This window comes from Haliotis cracherodii, unplaced genomic scaffold (assembly GCF_022045235.1).
Source record: "Haliotis cracherodii isolate W230 unplaced genomic scaffold, xgHalCrac1.p SCAF_1, whole genome shotgun sequence".
Taxonomy (NCBI): domain Eukaryota; kingdom Metazoa; phylum Mollusca; class Gastropoda; order Lepetellida; family Haliotidae; genus Haliotis; species Haliotis cracherodii.
In genome coordinates, this window is record NW_027266264.1 from 17,742,774 (window position 1) to 17,763,287 (window position 20,514).

The window sequence follows — 20,514 nt, forward strand, 5'->3', positions numbered from 1 at the left end:
ATATTCCCCCAAGTGAATCAGACATTCCACATGTTCCCTATAATGTTTAGGGGTTATATCAAGTTCCTGATTATACATATTCCCCAAGTGAATCAGACATTCCACATGTTCCCTATAATGTCCAGGGATTTAAACATGTTCCTGATTATACATATTCCCCCAAGTGAATCAGGCATTCCACATGTTCCCTGTAACGTCCAGGGATTACAACAAGTTCCTGATTACATATATTATCTGTTAAAAACACATTCGTTCTTTAAAACCCATATTAAATCTGAGTGAAGAACGTAAGACAAAAATAATTCAGATTTATTTGGTCTAAATTGTTTATTTGTTAAAGCTTGAATACATTACATATTACGGAATACATTTCATGTTATATGTACAAAGTATTGAAATATTGACACGTTGTAAAGCTAAATGTTTTCTGTAAAAAAGACACGTATTTACACCATTGACATATTACGTCGTTATATTTGATCAACAGCAAAAGTAAATGATTAATTTATGGAATATACAGAATATCATAATCCAATCTCATCAAATCAGATCTTAGTTCTGGCTATCGCTGAGCTTTGTTTAGCGGCAGGGAGAACTTAGATCTGATTTTAATGAGATTGATTATAATCAATAACAATAGAATCAACATTTTATATTTCTGTACATGATGAAACATCTATTATAGTTGCAGCAGCCAAGACTTCACAGTTAGGATACAATACACGATAACATTATCGTTTTCAGCCTACATTTGGTAAATTAGCAGCTACATATCATCCGTGGGCAGTGTGTGGCTGTTATTAATGTTATTCTTCATGTATGTGATCAAATGACAGTGGAACAATTAATTCTCTTCAGTGCTGTAAGGCGTGATTCAAGCCTTTGTAACAGATATTTTTGTGACACTTGATTGCCTTATATGTTGCTAATACATGTCCATGCAATTACGTGTCATGGTAAAACAGACCCAAAAGCATTCAGACTCTCAGACTTACAGACACACGGGCACTCAGACATACTGTCTCTCAAACTTTCAAACTCAAAGACACTCAGACATTCACATAACAAGACTCATAAATTCAGACTTTAATATACACAAACACTTAGATACACAAACTCCCCGAAAGTCAGAGATGCATACTCTCTAAAAGTCTTTAAAAGTCCAGTTTCCACCCTTGCCGAACTAGGCTGGAATTACTGGGCTCGATCGTAGCGCCACCAGTGGCTATTACCAGTTATGTCCCTTCTAAGCCTCCCATATGGACCAATCAGATTCCACCTCTCATATCACTTGCTTTTGTTTCAAACAAAACGGCTGCGCCTAGTCAAGACGATCTGATTGATAATCAAGATCTATATTGTGATAAAACGGGTCTTACATCGCAAAATGCATCAAATCAGGTGAGCACCTTGATTAAAAACATGAAAAGATTTGGAAAATATCTGCTGACAACGAGTTGGCGGTGCACATGCTTTGCAAATCCTGCAATCGACAGAAATCTGCACGACAGTTTATGAACAGGATTTTGATTTCGGTGCGCTATTTTGATTGGACTATGCATAGACTCGTTAGTCCAGCCAAAATGTAACTCCATAATACCAGCCTAGTTCGGCAAGGGCGGAAACTGGACTTTTATAGTCAGTTAACTCTCTTGCCTCGGTAAGATGACTCTCTCATAAACCAAGACACTCTCTACCCAGACACTCTGGGTATGTTTTAGGGTCGACTGATTGTCGCTCAAACGGTCTATGTAAAGATAAAAATATTATATACAACTGTACAGGAGCTTAAATCTAATGTAAGTGTTCAACAAATTACATGCATATGTTTTGTTCGGAAAAACAAAGTGGAGACGAAATATCTGTAAGTGACATCACATAAGCTGACATGCATTTCAACTTCTATATTACTTGAACTGTTCATAGTTGAAATCCACAAGACATCCCTGTCGTCATTGTAATTATAGTGTTATGTACTCAACCCCCTTCATGACCTTGTATTCACAGGTATCCTCTTGTCGATCTCATTCTGTCACACGTAGGAAGGGCTTCCATTAAGGCATCGTGTAGATATATGTACTGAGCCTACAAATAGATAGTAGTCACCTTTAAAAATCGTTATTATTATCCGTAACATTAATTCTAAAAGCGCATGCACATCTCTTCCGGTTCCTATGCACAGTCTTAGAGTTTGTCAGTCGCACTGGTTCAACCTCCGCGGTAGAATGACAAGTACATACTATACGTAGCCAGTATATGGGCGCCACCAGCCTCAGGCCCGTATTTACGATGGTGCAATACCCGCAACGGGTCGACTGTACATCTGTCTACCCGGCTACTTCTAATGGATGAGACCCATGACGATCCGGGGTGAATAGGCCTTCAGCAACCCATGCTTACTGTAAAAGGCGACTAACGGGATCGGTGGTCAGGCTCGTTGACTTGGTTGATGCATGTCATCGATTCCAATTGTGTGGATCGATGCTCATGACGTCAATCACTGGATTGTCTGGTCCAGACTCAATTATTAACAGACCGCTGTCATATAGCTGGAATATAGCTGAGTTAATGGCGGCGTCAAAACAACAAACAATCAAATCCTAATTGATTGACCACTGGTACCAACGCTGACCAGCAGTCGGCTTGACCACTGGTACCAACGCAGACCAGCACTCGGCTTGACCACTGGTACCAACGCTGACCAGCATTCGGCTTGACCATTAGTGCCAATGCTGACCAGCAGTCGGCTTGACCATTGGTACCAACGCAGACCAGCACTCGGCTTGACCAGTGAGCATCTCCAAAACAGAAATGAGCCAACTCATTGCACAATTGTCTGCTTGGAATTCATATCGTGGATTATGAGCCATGTTTTGCATCATACTTTCAGTTTGTGTGGAGGGAGAGAAAATACGTCTAGAAATCACAACAAAGTGATTTAGATTGATTACAAATACGACACTACTCCTCTCACAGAAAAGTTTATCTCCAGGACCTCTCACCTCTGTCTGTATGAGATCCATACGCTGGTGTCGGAGCTTGACAATGCACTCACAGACATCTACCGCGCCTTCCGCCTTGGCTTGTGCAATCAAATAATCCAGAGCAATAAATGTCCCCGTGCGTCCCACTCCAGCACTGAAAAAAACCCATGAAAAACCTAAAGGAAAACAACGCTTTGTGTTTGGATACCAACTAAACCATATCAAGGTACAAAGTACATTCATGAAAATAATCTTCTTTGGTTAGGAAGAAGCAAATATATGATAAAATTGCCCTTTGTCCCTCAATTTCAGTCTGGAATCCGGAGAGGGAAGTCCGGTTTAGTCAGAGTGTACTTGACAAAATAGCGTAGCATTCGGGAGGGTAAATGGCCCGGTATTGACAGACCAGGGCCCCGTTCCACAAAGCGATTGTAGCGCAAAGAGAGTCTTAAGTCTATGTTAAAGTATGGGAGTTACAATAACTTAAGCGCTACGATAGCTCTGCGGAGAGGACCCCAGGATTAGTTACCCTGTACATACACTAATGTAAATGTATGCTACATGCCTGCAGTGGACGACCATTGGGCCGTGGCTTGTTGAGGGGGAGTTCCTGACAAGTCTGTAGAACTCAACAAGTGACCCAACTCCTCGTGGCACCCCTTTGTCTGGCCATGCAGTGAAGTGGAACTGCGTCAGGGTCCTCGCGGACTGCCCTTCCTGTATAACAATGGTTGTGTATAAACGGAAATGACAGACAACACTGAGTATTGTTCCCTACAACTGTTGATTCAAGATGAGTGACTGGCGCCACGTTTAGCAATAGTATCATATCACGACAGGAGCCACCGAGACTGGCCTTCAAACACAGTACTCCACTTGTCTACCATGCTTTAGATATTAATGGCCTATACAGGCAGAAGAAAATACTCCATAGACATGTCTCTTCCTAATGCTTGATTTCTGTACTGGTCCGAAACTCTGCTATGCAGAGTTGCATTTCTTAGTCGCACCAGGATCAGAATGCAGCCTGCAACATGTGTCTATAAAATTAAACTGAGACGTCATGGTATGACTGAAATACTGGCACAAGCGGCGTATAAACAACTCATTCACTCATGCAAATGTCATTGAACCTTGTACCCTTAAACAAAGGAAACATATTAAATGAAGACCTTTACATAGTGCCATCGTGAATTCAATTTGACATCACCGTACACTATGTATTAAACACCATTTCACCTAACCGTAACCTGTGTATTAAACCCCATTTCACCTAACCTTACCCTCTGTATTAAACCCCATTTATAAACCCATTTTATCTTACCGTAGTCTGTGTAATAAAACCCATTTCATACCTTGTGTAAGTCCATTTCATCTCACCGTACACTTTGATTAAACCCCATTTCACCTCACCGTTGTTTGTCTATTAAACCCCATTTTGTCTCACCGTACCCTGTGTATTAAACCCCATTTCACCTCTGCGTACCATGTGTATAGAGAACGTCCTGACTGTGTAGTCCGCCATCTCCTCCTCGGCTAAACACTGAACATGGACATCGTCGTAGTTGGAGCCTTGGTAGCCGAAGTCGGGCCAGTACTTCTCACACTTAGCCTGGAAAACACATTTACCTTTGTGATTAACCCTTAGTTGCATCGAATGCAGTGATACGTGAATATGGATGTGAATAGTAAACGGTAGAAATCTGGCAATAACACACAATGTCTGACCTTTCTGTTCTCTACAAAGTTCGTCAGCATTATCACTTTACTGGCATCCGTTTCCCATATCATTCTCCAGAAATCCCACATCACAGCGGCATAGGGGCCTGGAATGTACGTAGGCAGGATGGATATTAAGTACAGGGTAGAAAAAAATAAGAATACTTTAATGAACGTTGAAGAACATTTAGCTTTACAGCTGTTGGTGAGTGTATATTCAGATACGAGTTACCTGGGATACTTTGAATCGATTTCAAACGAACGAGCGGAAATGTATTACCTTGGGTAGCCACAAATGCTCGCGGTTCCCCGTATCCCTGAAATAGGGACACATTATTATAGGCAACGGTCATATACACTAACATACCTCGTGACGCATTATTTATCGTCATGCATCATTATGAAATCAGATATGTTTTCTTTTAAAAAACAAGCATACAAAGGAATGTCATTGTTATAACGATTTGACTTCAACTTTAATTCAAATCACTTGATGTTAAAACGTTGGAAAGGATGATGCATGTATTAACATGTGTTCATGACATTGAGTTATGCGTGGGTCTTTTCGTTCTTACACATAACCTACATTGATCCAGTTGGCGTTGATGAAGTCAGAACCAGGTATACTCGGCACATGGGATAGTTTGACTCTGCTGTGATCATCTGGAGAAAGCAGGGAGGACTTATTACGATGCATGCAAATAATTGTCATATCAAATGCACATCTTGCACATAAAGTAGCAGCCTGGTTCCCTGGGTATGCTGCGCTGGCGCTTCAGTTTAGCGTAGAGCAGCATACCTAGGGAACCAGGCTGATGAAGTAACAGAGATACGAGATTTAATACTCCTTGGGCCTTGACGGTTTCAGTTAACACTGAGTGAGTGAGTGAGTGAGTGTGGTTTTACACCGCTTTTAGCAATATTCCAACAATATCACGGTGGTGGACACCAGAATGAGCTCAACACATTGTACCCATGTCGGAAATCGAACCCGGGTCTTCGGCGTGACGAGCGAACGCTTTAGCCACTAGGCTACCCGACCGCCCCCAGTTAACACTGAGTGTGCATATCACAGTTGATAACAAAGTCACCAGAATGTAGGGAGGTGACCGCTTACGACAGCAGGCTTGTGAAATAGACAGGCCACAGGAGCAAGTGAATGTCACCCAGAGCTCCCTTGACGCTCATATGGGGCACTATCTCCTACATGACATGACAGGTCAGTGATTTAAAAATTAGCCTAATTTCTTATGAAGGAAGACGTGTGAAGATGCATTCCAGGTGGTCTCGCATATTCTTAGAACATTAATGCAAACATTCCTACTATTTAAGTGGCAGACCTTTTGCTGTGGTATATGTAATGAAAGATAAATACTATAGACACTTACACGGTAGTATGTTTCTGTATCTGTTCTTGAAGGCATTTTCTGGCCATTCGGCTTGGGTACAGGAACCTAGCTTCCCACTGGGCAGGTTCTGAAACAATAAAGAGTGAGTGAGTATGGTTTTACGCTTATAGCAATATTACAGCAATATCACAGCGGGGGACACCAGAAATGGGTTTCACACATTGTACCCATGTCGGGAATCGAACCCGGGTCTTCGGCGTGACGAGCGAACGCTTTAACCACTAGGCTACCCGACCGCCCCGAAACAATAAAGAGGAAACAAATGGATGACAGACATATATATCCCTCAGGGTCCTACTATTCCAGGACAACAGGATTATACTCACGTAAAACTGGGAAGTAAAACCGCCTTCCCTCTTCATCTTTCCAACATATTGTCCTAGATTCTGTACTGTCACTTCCGTTGACCAAACCCAGTCAGGAATTGCGGTGTCAGTCACGTGACCCAATGCTAAAGAATGTGAGTGAGGATATCCCTGTCCCTCTCTCGTCCTGTGGTCAACACAAGGGGACATAACTGCGTCATCGACGGGGACCAGGGGTTCTAAGTCGACAGGGGTTGTAGAACCTTTAAATGATACACAGTAGGCTGTCACTACTACTTATCAAACAACGGGGGCAGTCACTCTCTCCAAAAGACTGTAATACTTATTTGCTAAATATCGATCAGTGTTTAACATATCAGTGGCTGAGATGAATATGTTGGAGATGGGGTGAAATTGGGTTCAACGTGTGCGTGTGTGTGTGTGTGTGTGTGTGTGCGTGTGCGTGTGCGTGTGCGTGTGTGTGTGTGTGTGTGTGTGTGTGGCTGCATGTACTAGTCCGGACTGATGCCGATGTATAGTGCTAGCCCACTGAGATATCAGGAAACAGTTTAACACGAATACCCCACCCCAATATACTGACTCCGAGCCGACCAGTCCTTGTTTCTGTCCCTTAATGCCGAGTGCCAGACAGGGTAACAACAAGTACCATCTTTAAACGTCTTTTGGTATGAACCCCGGACCTTCCGCTCTGCGGGTGGACGCTCTAACACAAGACCACGAAGGCGGACGGATATGTTGGAATGTAAAACAGAGACATGGTTAGTTACCCTTTGGAGATTCTTCATAGGATGGGTTCAATATGCACACTAAGGAGGAACTGCGTGGCCCTCCGAGTCTTTCTACTCTCCTTGAATGTCTCACATTACTTCTAAACAAGATAAAATAAAGGATATATTATATCTATAGAGGGAAATAGAATATTTTTTATACGTGACGACGTATATAATCTGGACCAGACAATCCGGTGGTTGATATCATGAGAAACGAAGACACACCATAAACCAATTAGATGAATCTGTCTAAACGATCGCGCCAGTCTTACTACCAGCATACGACCCGTGAAGATCCGGGATAGAATAGGTCTTCAGCAATCCACGCTTGCCGTAAAAGGCGACATTGCATGTCGTGAGAGGCTCTCTGACTCTGTTGATGCATGTCATCTTATCCCAACTGAGTAGATCGATGCTTATGATGCCAATCACTGGATTGTCTGGTACAAACCGCCGTCATATAGCTGGAATATAGGTTGTAGGTTGATAGGGGCTATTCTTATCAAGAATTGCCACGGGGACAAAAGTACAACAATTAAATGCCACCAGTTCTATCCCTTGGGATAAGTGACCCGTGAAGATTCAGGGGTAGAATAGGTCTTCAGCAACCCATGCTTGTCGTAAAAGGCGACTATGCTTGTCGTAAAAGGCGACTAACGGGATCGGGTGGTCAGGCTCGCTGACTTGGTTGATGCATGTCATTGATTCCAATTGCGTGGATCGATGCTCATGATATTAATCACTGGATCGTCTGGTCCAGACTCGATTATTTACAGACCGCCGTCATATAACTGGAATACTGCTGAGTGCGGCGCTAAACAACATACCAACCAACCAACCTTGGATATAAGTATTATTCAACTGACCTCCCCAAGACGACAGCGGCCATTATGACGAGGCTGGCTATTAGTAGACATGGGATCACAACCCACAGCAACTGCGTCTGATTTCCTCTGGGTTCTTTTCAAAGAAAACAAAGACATATTAGATATTCAGCAGTAAACCGCGAGCTCGAACTGTCAGTTGACCTTATCATAACTCTCAAGGAAAGTTGAGTGAGTGACTATGGTTTAGCGCCGCTTTAAACAGTTTTTCAGTTATATCATGGCGTGTCAGCTTAAGGTTGGAGAAAAGCCCTAAACGAGATGAAAGTTGAAAGCATTGTGAAATGAACAATTGATCACATTATGTTTGTATTGATTGTTGTTTTAAACCGCATTCAGCAGAACTCCAGCTATATGGCTCACCCTGTAAATAATCGAGTCTGGACTAGCCAAACATGTGATTGATATTGTAAGCACCTGTTTACGCTGTCTGGGTACGGTGACACGCTATAAAAGCTGTAAGTCGCCGTGCTTGACGAACCAATCCAGTAAGTCGTCATGAAACAAACATCACTGGGGACACATTCTTACGTGGAACCACCACTAGGGATTACATAGTGAGTTGTTATGGCGTTCAATTATAAATAACCAATACAAGTGTTTATACGCCAATACGTTTGTTACCAGTACAGTGTTCTCCCGTCCAGCCATCAGGACAAGTAAGGCAGGCACCATCATACAGACATGTGTTGCACACCATGGGGCATCTTTCAGAACAGACCGCCTCCGTGGTCTAGTGGTAGAGCGTCCACCCGAAGAGCGGATGGTACGGGGTTCGATCCCCGGCGCGTCATACCAAAAGACGTTAAAAGATGGTACTTGTGGTTATCCTGTCTGGCGCTCGGCATTAAGGGTGTAAAACAAGGACTGGTCGGCTCGGAGTATGCTGTGTCTGAGTGGGGTATTCATGTTAAACTGCGGCATGGTATCTCAGTGGGCTAGCACTATAAATCGGCATCAGTCCGGACCAGTACAAACAGCCACACACACGTGCATGCACGTCGCTATATAAGTGCAATAATCTTGGACGCGACGTTAAACCCAATCTCGCCTCACCTCACCTCACCTCACCTCACCTCACCTCACCTCACCTCACCTCTTTTAGAACACTGGCTTCCGTACCGCCCGTCCGCACACCCGTTTATACAGACTCCTGTCATGTTACACTGCGACTTCAGGCAGTCAGTGTTACAGGTCAAGTTACAGGACTCGCCGTATCTGTGGGCTTCACACTCCAGGCATTGGCCATGTTGTCTGTCACATCTCACACAGTGCTGTAGACACGTGTTGTCACAGTAGTCACCCCACCATCCGTCTTCACACCCCTCAGTGCAATGGGGCGTATCTACATCAGTGTTAACTGTATGACAGTTTCTATTGACACAGTGATCACTGCACGAATTGTTACAGTAATGGCCAAAGGAAGTTCCAATACATCCTTGTGAACATATTCCAGTTTGGTGTTGACATGTGCCTCCATTACATCCGGATGAACAACGTTTGTCACACATCTTGCCGAAATGTTGTTGTTGACAAGAGAGACATTTTTCAACATATTGCTCACATTTAGTACAGAACTGTGGACACGAAGCGTTGCAGTGGGAGCCTTTGAATCCCTGCATACAAGAATTACAGGAACCAGTCTCTCTGAGGCAGGACTCTGAGGCACATTGGTCGGGACATTCCAGATCACATGTATCTCCGTACCAGCCTGTGGTACAGCCCTGGATACACTTTCCTGACATTTGTTCACAGGCATGATTCAAACAGTTGGAACCACAATGTCGCTCACACATTTCCCCAAAGTTTCCAACTCTGCAAGATTTACAAATTCCACTCCTGTCACATTTCTGGTTACTACAGTGACTGCTGCATGGGATGTTGCATTGGTCTCCATGGAAACCGGGTTTGCATCTTTCACAGGTTCCGTTACGATAACACAGTTCGTCCTCACAGCTGACATTGCAGGCTTCGTCACACTTGTCACCAGACCATCCGCTATTGCACCCGAATGTACATATTCCGTTGAATGAGCATGTTCCGTTGACACAGTTATTGCACTGTTTTTCACACAAACGTCCATACCACCCTACTTCACATCCCCGTGTACACTCTCCTTCCAGACCACATACGTCATAGAGGCAGTGCAGGGGACAGGGGACGGTACAGCCATCTCCATGGAATCCAGCCTTGCATGTACAGTAGGTTCCATTACAACTCTGACAGTTCGCACAGGTCTCTGAGCACAACACACCCCGAAATCCTTCTTGACATGAACAGTTATTTCCTGTACACATTTCACAGTTTGAACACTCTTGCAAACATTTGTTTCCTCGTTTTCCTCTCTTGCAGCCACACAGACACCTCCCTTCTTTGTCACACGTCTCAACATTGTCTCTACACGACCTGCACGTGTCACAATTTAAATCACATGTAGGTCCATAGTAACCTGGCAGGCAGTTTTGAAGACAGTGCCCTTCCCACCGGTGACATGTTTGATTCCTGCATCCTGTACTACATGGAGCAAGACAGTCTGCACCCCACGTGTGGCTCTGGCTACAGGGAACACCACATCTATCTTTGTATTCGACTGACTGTACATCGACAGCATCCTTGCATTGTCTGCACGAGGAGCCATCCTCGAAATATCCCGATCTGCACTCTGTGGAAAGTATGTTTCAATATTAACAATGATTATCAGGTCGCTTAAAAAACAAATCCCAGATAAAGGGAATAGGCAGTTCATAAATTGACCGTTTAAATATTGAGAATATTGCACAGAACACTCTATCGATATGAGAACAGTTCAGCTATCTTCCCTTAGATTTGCCTCTCACCTTCTGGACAATGGCCGCATGTCCTATTGCACATTAATGTCAGTCCTGGCTGATGACAGTGCGACTCTCTACACTTGGAATCTATATCCTGGCACGGTGGAAAGGCTGCAACAATGAAGTCAGTGCGAACGATATATGTCTCAAACTAAGCTGTCAACTTGTAGGATAGATTGAGCATACGCGAATTGGTGAGATGCTAAATCAGGCCAGAACTTAAGCTGAACTAATGTTGTAAAGTAAACTTGAGAGGTCACGTATCCCAGATAATGTAATTCCTGATACCTTACCAAACGTTAATACTTCGTGATTCAAGACTCTAACATAACCTCTGATTAGTTAGCACATCTTTCCATATCTTATTGATGTGTCGGACATTTAACCACTGATAAAAATATTGATACTTCAAAGTTAACCACAATATATTCAAGATATGCCATGTGTGAAGGCGAACATGTCAGTTACATAATATATACGTTGGATAGGTGTTTAATATATTCACCAGTACATTGTGTGAGAGCCAGCCCGCACATTGCCAGCAAGAACGTGTTGTGGTGCCACATGGTTGAATGCGTCAATCCTCGAACCTGTAGTCGACAAGAAGGTTTCCTACAGAAGCATATCATAAGTCAACAAACAGATAGTAACCTAAAATAAAATTGCTTATATCTATCTTCAAACACAAACTAGAAATCACACGTGAAGTTATACATTCATGGCTTATTTTGGCGATGCTCTATCATGCTTTTGAATAAAGCTTGATTCTGATTGGTTAAAATGGGGTATTTTTTCCCCTACCGATACCTCTTTTAAATTAAGCCTTACAGCACACCAAAACGTGCGTATGAAAACACCGATTCATGGGCAGTCTTCGCATCGATGCATATAAAAATGGCTGCCAATATCACATTAGAATGTTGTTTACTTTCTATATCAGAACAACAACTTATCAAAGAAAAGGCACAGTTCAGTAAAACACAAACTAACAATTGTGCCAGCGATATATAATCAGGGGTCACAAAAATAATCTCTCGCGTTGTCGTCTGTTGTCGGGTGGAGAGTTAGTGTATTAGTGTTGACAAACTGCTACATGAGTACAGCTTACCAATAACTTAAATCTGATTATTTAATACGGTTTGATGGAGAAACAAATTTGTTTCTGCATTTTGTACACCATTTCAACATCCTGTCACTCCAACAATGGGATGTCGTGTTGATTTCTAAGAAATAACGAACGGGCGTTGATTTCCAAGTAATGACTTGGTTGAGTCCAAACAGTGCAGCTATACAACAGGTTGCGATGAAATTAGAACATATATCTGTGGAGGTATATTTGACAACTACTTTTTGAAAATCTATGCATTTTGAACCGTTATTTTAACCAGTGAAGACTGTGAGTATTTCAAACTTAAGCAATATGTATTACATTTATATACCGGAAACCACTTTTCGGGATGTTCTCAGATAACAGACCTTTGAACTATGTGTAATTACGCGTTCCAAGAGACCGCCGTTTTCAAAGCGTTTTGTCGTCACGGAAGAATGGAGAATAACCTTGTTTGTAAACTTTCTTTGTGTCTCACTGTGGATTACATACCCATTTTTTAAACATTTGAAACCCGATTCCAAATTAAAATAAGAGGTATCTAATCTACAGTGGGACTACATCAAATTTTAAAACACAGAAGGTTTATCTCTCAATTCACCAGTATATTCCGTGAAAGCCAATCCGCACATTGTCAGAACGAGTGCGTTGTGGTGCCCCCGAATAGTTGAATGGATCGATCGTCTAACCTGTAGTCGACAAGAAGGGAACCTACAGAAGTATTTCATGTGTCGATAAAGGGATTACCTAAAGTAAAATAGCGTATAGTTCACTGTAAACACAAATTTAAAAGAACTATTAAATCAGACGGAAGTTTGGCATTAAGTAATAACTGTATGGCATATTCTGACATTTTCTCAACACAATATGTTGGCAGTCAGTGGGTTGCGGTAATTTCGTAAGCCAAGCGAATCCATACCCCTAGAAATGTCGTACCCCGAGACAATTCGTAACCGTAAAAATATAAACATTGTAATCCCATTTCGTGTTTCTAAATATTCGTTTATAAGATAACATTATTGTTGTCACTAAAAAAGAAAACCCATCCTCATGACGATCAGTAGCTATCACTAAAATTCAAACTACCTGGGACAGCTGGGCCCATTTATACACTGATGGATCCAAGAATCCTATCAACACTGGTTACGGGATCCATGTCTATAGATTCAAACCCCAAACCAATTCGGTTCTCCTGCCTGACGGCCAGTCAATATTCACTGCTGAATTGGAGGCAATTCATCATGCACTCAAGCTCATACCGGAACTACCGGAAGCAAAGGCGGTCTATCCTATCAGACTAAGTGCACTTCAAGGCTTCATCGGCAGAAGCTCAAACTCTAGACCAAACACAGTCAATATTGTTCTGTACGAATATACAAAACTATCGGAGCAAGGGCAAAAGGCGGAGCTGTGTTGGATCCCGTCTCACATAGATATTCATGGAAATGAAAAAGCAGAACACACTGGCAAAGCTGGTTCAAGACAGAGCGAAGACACAGCCTATTCCTTTCAGTGAACTAGAGATAACAAGCAAAATCCAAGCCTCCATAGCTCAAAGATGGCAAGTCCAGTGGGACGCAAGTACAATCTACCGATACAAAATCCTACCCCAGATCCACCATAAGCCCTATCCATACTCAAATGAAATGAAAGTGAAAGTAGCCCTCTCACGCCGCAGTCTCGGTCGCAAAAACACTATACAAAGGTATGCCCATCTTGCAATCAACCTGAATCCATTGCTCACTTGTTACTGGAATGTCAAGACCACGCCCCAGCCCAGGCTCGGTTAAAACAAGAATTGCAGTTAGATCCGCTATCTGTCGTAGATCTCCTAAAGCCAAGAAATGCAATAGCGAAGGCCAATCTAACTCTACTTCAGGGAGTAACAGCTACTTGAACATATAAACAGAACAGACAAAGATAAAAAAAAAATGAAATCATATCAATATACGAAAATAAAAATCTTATAAATACAAAAACAGATATTTTATCAATACTAAAACTCCCAATCGATATGTGTAACCTACTCACACACACGTGTCCCAAAGAGGAACAAGTCAGCCGAAACTGGTAAGGCAGAAGGCAACCTCTAAAACACTTAAAGCAACAACACTACATCACAACATATACCCCGAGATCGGCTGACAACTCAGAATGTTCATGTTTTTTTCAAAAGCATGTAAGACAAAACTACTTTACCTTCTATTGTAGTGTGACAAGCAGGACTAGAATTGAGCAAAACACAGTGACCGAGTGAATCATACTTTCTATTTCCCTGTACGTAACAAACATCAAACAACCCGGAAGAAAAAGTTGGGAAAACTTGATTCTATTTGTATAGCTTGCAAAACGCATAGTCTTTATTCTTTATTCTGCACAGTTGTGTAGGTCATAGGTCCATTATGATGGACACAATGGTTACATTGAGAATGAGGGATGATTCACAAAACAGAGACAGTTACACTGTTTTTTGCACATTCCGTGATGGTTTGTTTTGTTTTGTTTTTTTGTTGTTTAATGCCGCACTCAGTAATATTCCATTTTAAGGACGGCGCTCTGCAAATAATTGAGTCTGGACCAGACAATCCAGTGATTGATATCATGAACAATTGTGACACGATGACATACATCAACCAAGTCAGCGTGCCTGACCACCCGATCCCGTTAATTGCGCCTCTTACGACAAGCATGGGTTGCTTAAGACCTTTTCTACCCGGGATCCTCGCGGGTCACATTGTATCACAAATCTCACTTAGAGATAGCAACGTAATACAAATGTATGCCTAGATTGGGTGTTTGTAATATTTCTCTTGAATATATGTTTTCCTCAGATCGCAATCAAAAATATAAATATACATGAAGTAATATTCATCTTCAATGTAAATCTAAATTGTGCTAAAGCATTCCTAAATTTATTATATAAATAGTATATATTTAAGATATGATTCATTTAAGAATTGACCTTCACTTTGTGTGAGTTCATTGGAGTATGAACCTGCATAGAGTGAGGGCCAAACTGTATGAACGTCGGAGCTTTTTTATCACAATTTCTTTCCTCAAAGGACGTAGGCCAAGATCTAAACACAATTTTATTTAGTACGTGTGACTTCATGTTTACACTGACAGCCAAACAACAACCAGCTATATCGCGGAATAAAATAGATCCCCCAAAAGAGAGATGACATGAGCGTATAGATGCAAGTAGATAACTTTGGATAACTATCCATCCACAAATCCACATTTGATGACGTCACAAGTGCACCTAGTAACCTCACGTGACTGATGACGTCACATAACCTTGACCTTGGGGGGGTGGGGGGGTGGTTGTTGTCAACGTCATTGCCTCATTAATATGCAGAATAACTCATTAATATGCAAATGTATGCATGACGTCACAGGTCAGTTAGGTTAAAAAAGGGTCAACTGACCAAATGCAATCATGCAATTAATGACTTGACCATTCGTTAACCGTAAAACACGGGATAGTAATGAATGTCCCTATATGGACATGTTACTACGACCGGGGTTGGGTTGGGTCTTGACTCACGCGGAATGGAATGTCATTGTGAGACCATTTTGGCGGGAGAACATGTGGTGAACATTTGAACCTTTCGCATTGAAGACATTTCTCTGTGGGCATTCGGTGGCGGGCTATGTGTGGTAATATTTAAAAGCCCAGGAACAGGTTCATGTAAAAAGATCTCCCGATATTCAATTACATTCATTAAGGGTCAACTGACCGTATGCAATCCTGCAATTAATTACTTGAACATTCGTTAAACGTAGAACAACACGTGTCTAAAAACAAGATGGCGGACGTTGCTATGAACGCTCACGGGTGTCACGTGTCCTCGGTTTGAATCTCGCGCCTGACCTACAAGTCAGTTCTATGAGGCCCCATTCCACATCTCAGGCTACGTTGATCCATAAGTGCAATAACTCATCCATTGTGAAATATAATCGTGACGTCACAGGTCAGAAAGAGTAATGAGGTCTGTTGTTCCAATGCAAGAAGGAAATGTGTTAATGAGTCCTTCATTAAGTGAGAACAAAGCATAGTAATGAGTGTCCCTATATGGAAGTGGCTACTACGAGGTTCAAATGTGATTCACGGGGAAAGGAATGTCATTGTCAGACATATTCCATTGATGCATGGATTTCGTGTAGTTATGACTGTCACATGTGGCAAAGAGGGGTGTGAGTTGAATTTCCATAGAAACCACATGTCCAGTTCTTAACTCTTCTAGTGTTACCTCTTATAAGTTCCTTTTAACATTCAGTTGCCATGACAACTAAATAAAAAAATAAGGGTTAACAGTCTTGACTCCAAGAGGTCAGCTCTGAGAAATATAGAGTCGGTATCGCGAAACCCGTGTGTTGAAGACTGCAAAGTATGCCAGTCTGGTCTGAGACGTTTTAATACTGTAAAATTACATTCTTTTTCTAAAAGATGTTTGGAGTTCAAAATGTCGGTTCAGTTTCCTTTTTTCAATGGAAAAATACTCGTTTAACCCATACCCAGAATCATTTTCATGAGAAAAAATAGAGTGAAATAACGTAGTTTAGTGGATAACTTCTAAGAGATAAGATTACTTGAGCATTCATTAACAAAGAACAATGGATAGTAATGAATATCCTTATATGGAAACTTAGGTCACCAATCCCTCATTAATATGCAAGATAACTCATAAATGTGTAAATGTATAAGTGATGTATCAGGTGAATTAGATGAATACAGGGTCAACTGACCAGATGCAATTTACTTACATTAACAAAGAACACTCGATAGTAAAGAATATCATCATATGGAAACTTGACATCGCACGCGAAATGGAATGTTATTGCGACTGAATTTTGCCACCTTTTTGCACCTTTTCTCCATGCTCATTCGGGGGGCTGCATCTGCTGAGATTATCAGCCCAGGAATAAGAGTGTGTTCTATGTCAATATGTGTTATAAAACTAAACGGTCGTGTTGAGTGACTGACATTTTCACTCTAACCTTGCTGACAGATAAGACGTCCGTTTTCAAAATGAAGAAAGTTATATCAGAGGATATATTTGGACCTACAGTCATTTTCACAAAGCATAGCAAGACCAAGTCGAGAAAAACATGTCGTTGAAAATCAATGGCATCAAAGGGGTCGCCGAAGAGATTGGTTGCATCTAAGAAGAAAAAGATGACAACCAAGAAAGCGAAAATGACTATAATGAAAATGCAACCCGTGTCGAAAGTAAAGGCTGTTGTGAAACGAATCCGACCTGCCTTGAAGCGTCGCATGGCTGAAGGAAATAAAAGAATGCTTCAGACCCTCTCATCAGGCACTTGTATTTGATCACTATGGAGGTTACCACCTGTCCAGACTGAGAAAAGAGTTTTACGCGAAAAGATAATCTACAGAGACATCAGAAGCAGGTGCACAGGTCAACTCAAGACTCGCCTTCTCTTCTTCCTCCTCTGGATAAACACCCTCCTCCTCCTCATCTGGATAAACACCCTCCTCCTCCTCCTCTGGATAAACACCCTCCTCCCCCTCCTCCTCCTCTGCATAAACACCCTCCTCCTCCTCCTCCTCCTCCTCTGGATAAACACCCTCCTCCTCCTCCTCCTCCTCTGGATAAACACCCTCCTCCTCCTCCTCCCCCTCCTCCTCTGGATAAACACCCTCCTCCTCCTCCTCCTCTGGATAAACACCCTCCTCCTCCTCCTCCTCTGGATAAACGCCCTCCTCCTCCTCCTCTGGATAAACACCCTCCTCCTCCTCCTCCTCTGGATAAACACCCTCCTCCTCCTCTGGATAAACACCCTCCTCCTCCTCTGGATAAACACCCTCCTCCTCCCCCTCCTCTGGATAAACACCCTCCTCCTCTTCCTCTGGATAAACACCCTCCTCCTCCTCCTCCTCTGGATAAACACCCTCCTCCTCCTCCTCTTCCTCCTCCTCTGGATAAACACCTTCCTCCTCCTCCTCCTCTGGATAAACACCCTCCTCCTCCTCCTCCTCTTCCTCCTCCTCTGGATAAACACCCTCCTCCTCCTCCTCCTCCTCTGGATAAACACCCTCCTCCTCCTCTGGATAAACACCCTCCTCCTCCTCCTCCTCTGGATAAACACCCTCCTCCTCCTCCTCTGGATAAACACCCTCCTCCTCCTCATCTGGATAAACACCCTCCTCCTCCTCCTCCTCCTCCTCTGGAAAAGCACCTTCCTCCTCCTCCTCCTCTGGATAAACACCCTCCTCCTCCTCCTCCTCCTCCTCTGGATAAACACCCTCCTCCTCCTCCTCCTCTGGATAAACACCCTCCTCCTCCTCCTCCTCCTCCTCTGGATAAACACCCTCCTCCTCCTCCTCCTCCTCCTCTGGATAAACACCCTCCTCCTCCTCTGGATAAACACCCTCCTCCACCTCCTCCTCTTCTGGATAACCACCCTCCTCCTCCTCCTCTGGATAAACACCATCCTCCTCCTCCTCCTCCTCCTCCTCTGGATAAACACCCTCCTCCTCCTTCTCCTCCTCCTCTGGATAAACACCCTCCTCTTCCTCCTCCTCCTCCTCCTCTGGATAAACACCATCCTCCTCCTCCTCCCCCTCCTCTGGATAAACACCCTCCTCCTCCTCCTCCTCCTCCTCCTCCTCTGGATAAACACCCTCCTCTTCCTCCTCCTCCTCCTCCTCCTCTGGATAAACACCCTCCTCCTCCTCCTCTGGATAAACACCCTCCTCGTCCTCCTTCTCTGGATAAACACCTTCCTCCTCCTCCTCCTCTGGATAAACACCCTCCTCCTCCTCCTCCTCTGGATAAACACCCTCCTCCTCCTCCTCCTCTGGATAAACACCCTCCTCCTCCTCCTCCTCTTCCTCTGGATAAATACCCTCCTCCTCCTCCTCTGGATAAACACCCTCCACCACAACCAACACCTCCTCTTCCTCCTCCTCCTCCTCCTCCTACTCCTACTCCTCAGGAAACCTGTGTCGAAAATAAAAAGCTGCTGTGAAATGAACCCAAGCTGTCTTTAAGCATTGCATGGGTGAAGGGTATTAAAGAATGGTTCAGACCCTCTTATTGCGCACTTGTATTTGTTCACTATGGAGGTTACCACCTGTCCAGACTGTGGCAAGAGTTTTGCGCGAAAAGATAATCTACAGAGACATCAGAAGCAGGTGCATAGATCAACTCAAGACTCGTCTTCTCTTCTTCCTCCTCTGGATAAACACCTTACTCCTCCTACTCCTCCTCTTCCCGATAAACACCCTCCTCCTCCTCATCAGGAAATATCTCCACGTTTGCTTTCATCTCGGGAACACCAGCGACACGGACGATTCAAGTTCCTTATACCCTCCAATAGCATCGTTGTTGGACCCAGTGGATGCGGAAAGTCGGTGTTTGTCTTCAACCTATTACGTCGTGGATTCGTTCAACGCCTGCCCGACTGTATTGTCTGGTGTTATACTGTGTGGCAACCGCTTTACGATAGCATTCTTCAAACTTTACCTCAAGTACGGTTTGTGAAAGGAATACCTTACAATCTCGAAGATGAAAACTTCTTCGATGCCCGTAATCAGAACATGATGGTGTTGGATGACTTTTTGTCTGAAGCAAAGAATGACAATCGGATTTCCCGTCTGTTTACCTAAACCTCCCACCACAAAAATGTCATTACATTTTTGCTATTGCAAAACCTCTTCCCGAGAGGTAAGGAATCTAGGGACATTGCTCTAAATTCTCATTATGTCACACTTTTCAATTCGCCAGTGGACAGACAGCAGGTGAAGTTATTCGCCAGAAGAATATTTCCTGAAGACATTGGTAAATTTATGACTCTTAATGAAAGGGCTGTTGAAACCCCTTATGGACACCTTACAGTGGATCTCAAACCCGGTACAAGTGAGAAGAATAGATTACATGTCAACGTCTTGACAACCAGCGACAATCAACCTGATCACAGTGCTTCACAACAACAACAACAACAACAACGGGTAAAAGATGTCTCTCTAGCATTAGACGTGCAGACAGCTCCTGACATTCGTGCTGATCACACTTCGAAAGAAAGGTCTCTAAGCTCTGACGACGACGACGTTGAAACAGCATCCATCTCGAGTGACGACACAGGACCTTTTGCCATGGCCACTGCGTGTACTGACTGCGGCGTATTGATAGACAATATGCACGATCTACAGCGACATATTAGATCATGGTGTCCAGCAAACAACAACTTGAAATGCAAAAGAAAATGTCTCAGATACGAGAGTGACGACAACGGTGACGACGATGAGGAACGACTTCCTGAACAGAAAGGTGGAGGTCTCGCTGTCAAACGTCGTCGCTGGAAGCCGCCAAACACCGACGTGGATGCGGAGGAGTGGCAAAATGTTGGTTTACAACGCATTTGGAATCGTGTGTACAACATCAAGCATGACGTGATGAAACTCAAGAGGAAAAAGTACAGACAACAGGGTCGAACAGAAGAATGGATTGACAGAA

At 43.2% G+C, this 20,514-nt stretch overlaps 1 protein-coding gene across 1 annotated transcript; it reads right to left on the minus strand.

Moving 5' to 3' along the window:
• Positions 1-472: 472 nt before the first annotated feature.
• On the minus strand, positions 473-19,326 carry LOC139454458 (uncharacterized). The gene is made up of 18 exons (XM_071236176.1): positions 19,284-19,326; positions 18,722-18,919; positions 18,404-18,514; positions 17,430-17,542; positions 11,429-11,513; positions 10,930-11,034; positions 9,189-10,754; positions 8,075-8,168; positions 7,206-7,306; positions 6,439-6,680; positions 6,092-6,179; positions 5,290-5,366; positions 4,984-5,020; positions 4,713-4,810; positions 4,471-4,596; positions 3,550-3,701; positions 3,003-3,138; positions 473-2,085 (listed from the first exon to the last, which is right to left on the minus strand). Exons 1-18 carry the CDS (start codon positions 19,324-19,326, stop codon positions 2,002-2,004), a joined length of 3,456 nt encoding a protein of 1,151 aa, XP_071092277.1. The 3' UTR covers positions 473-2,001.
• Positions 19,327-20,514: the final 1,188 nt, after the last annotated feature.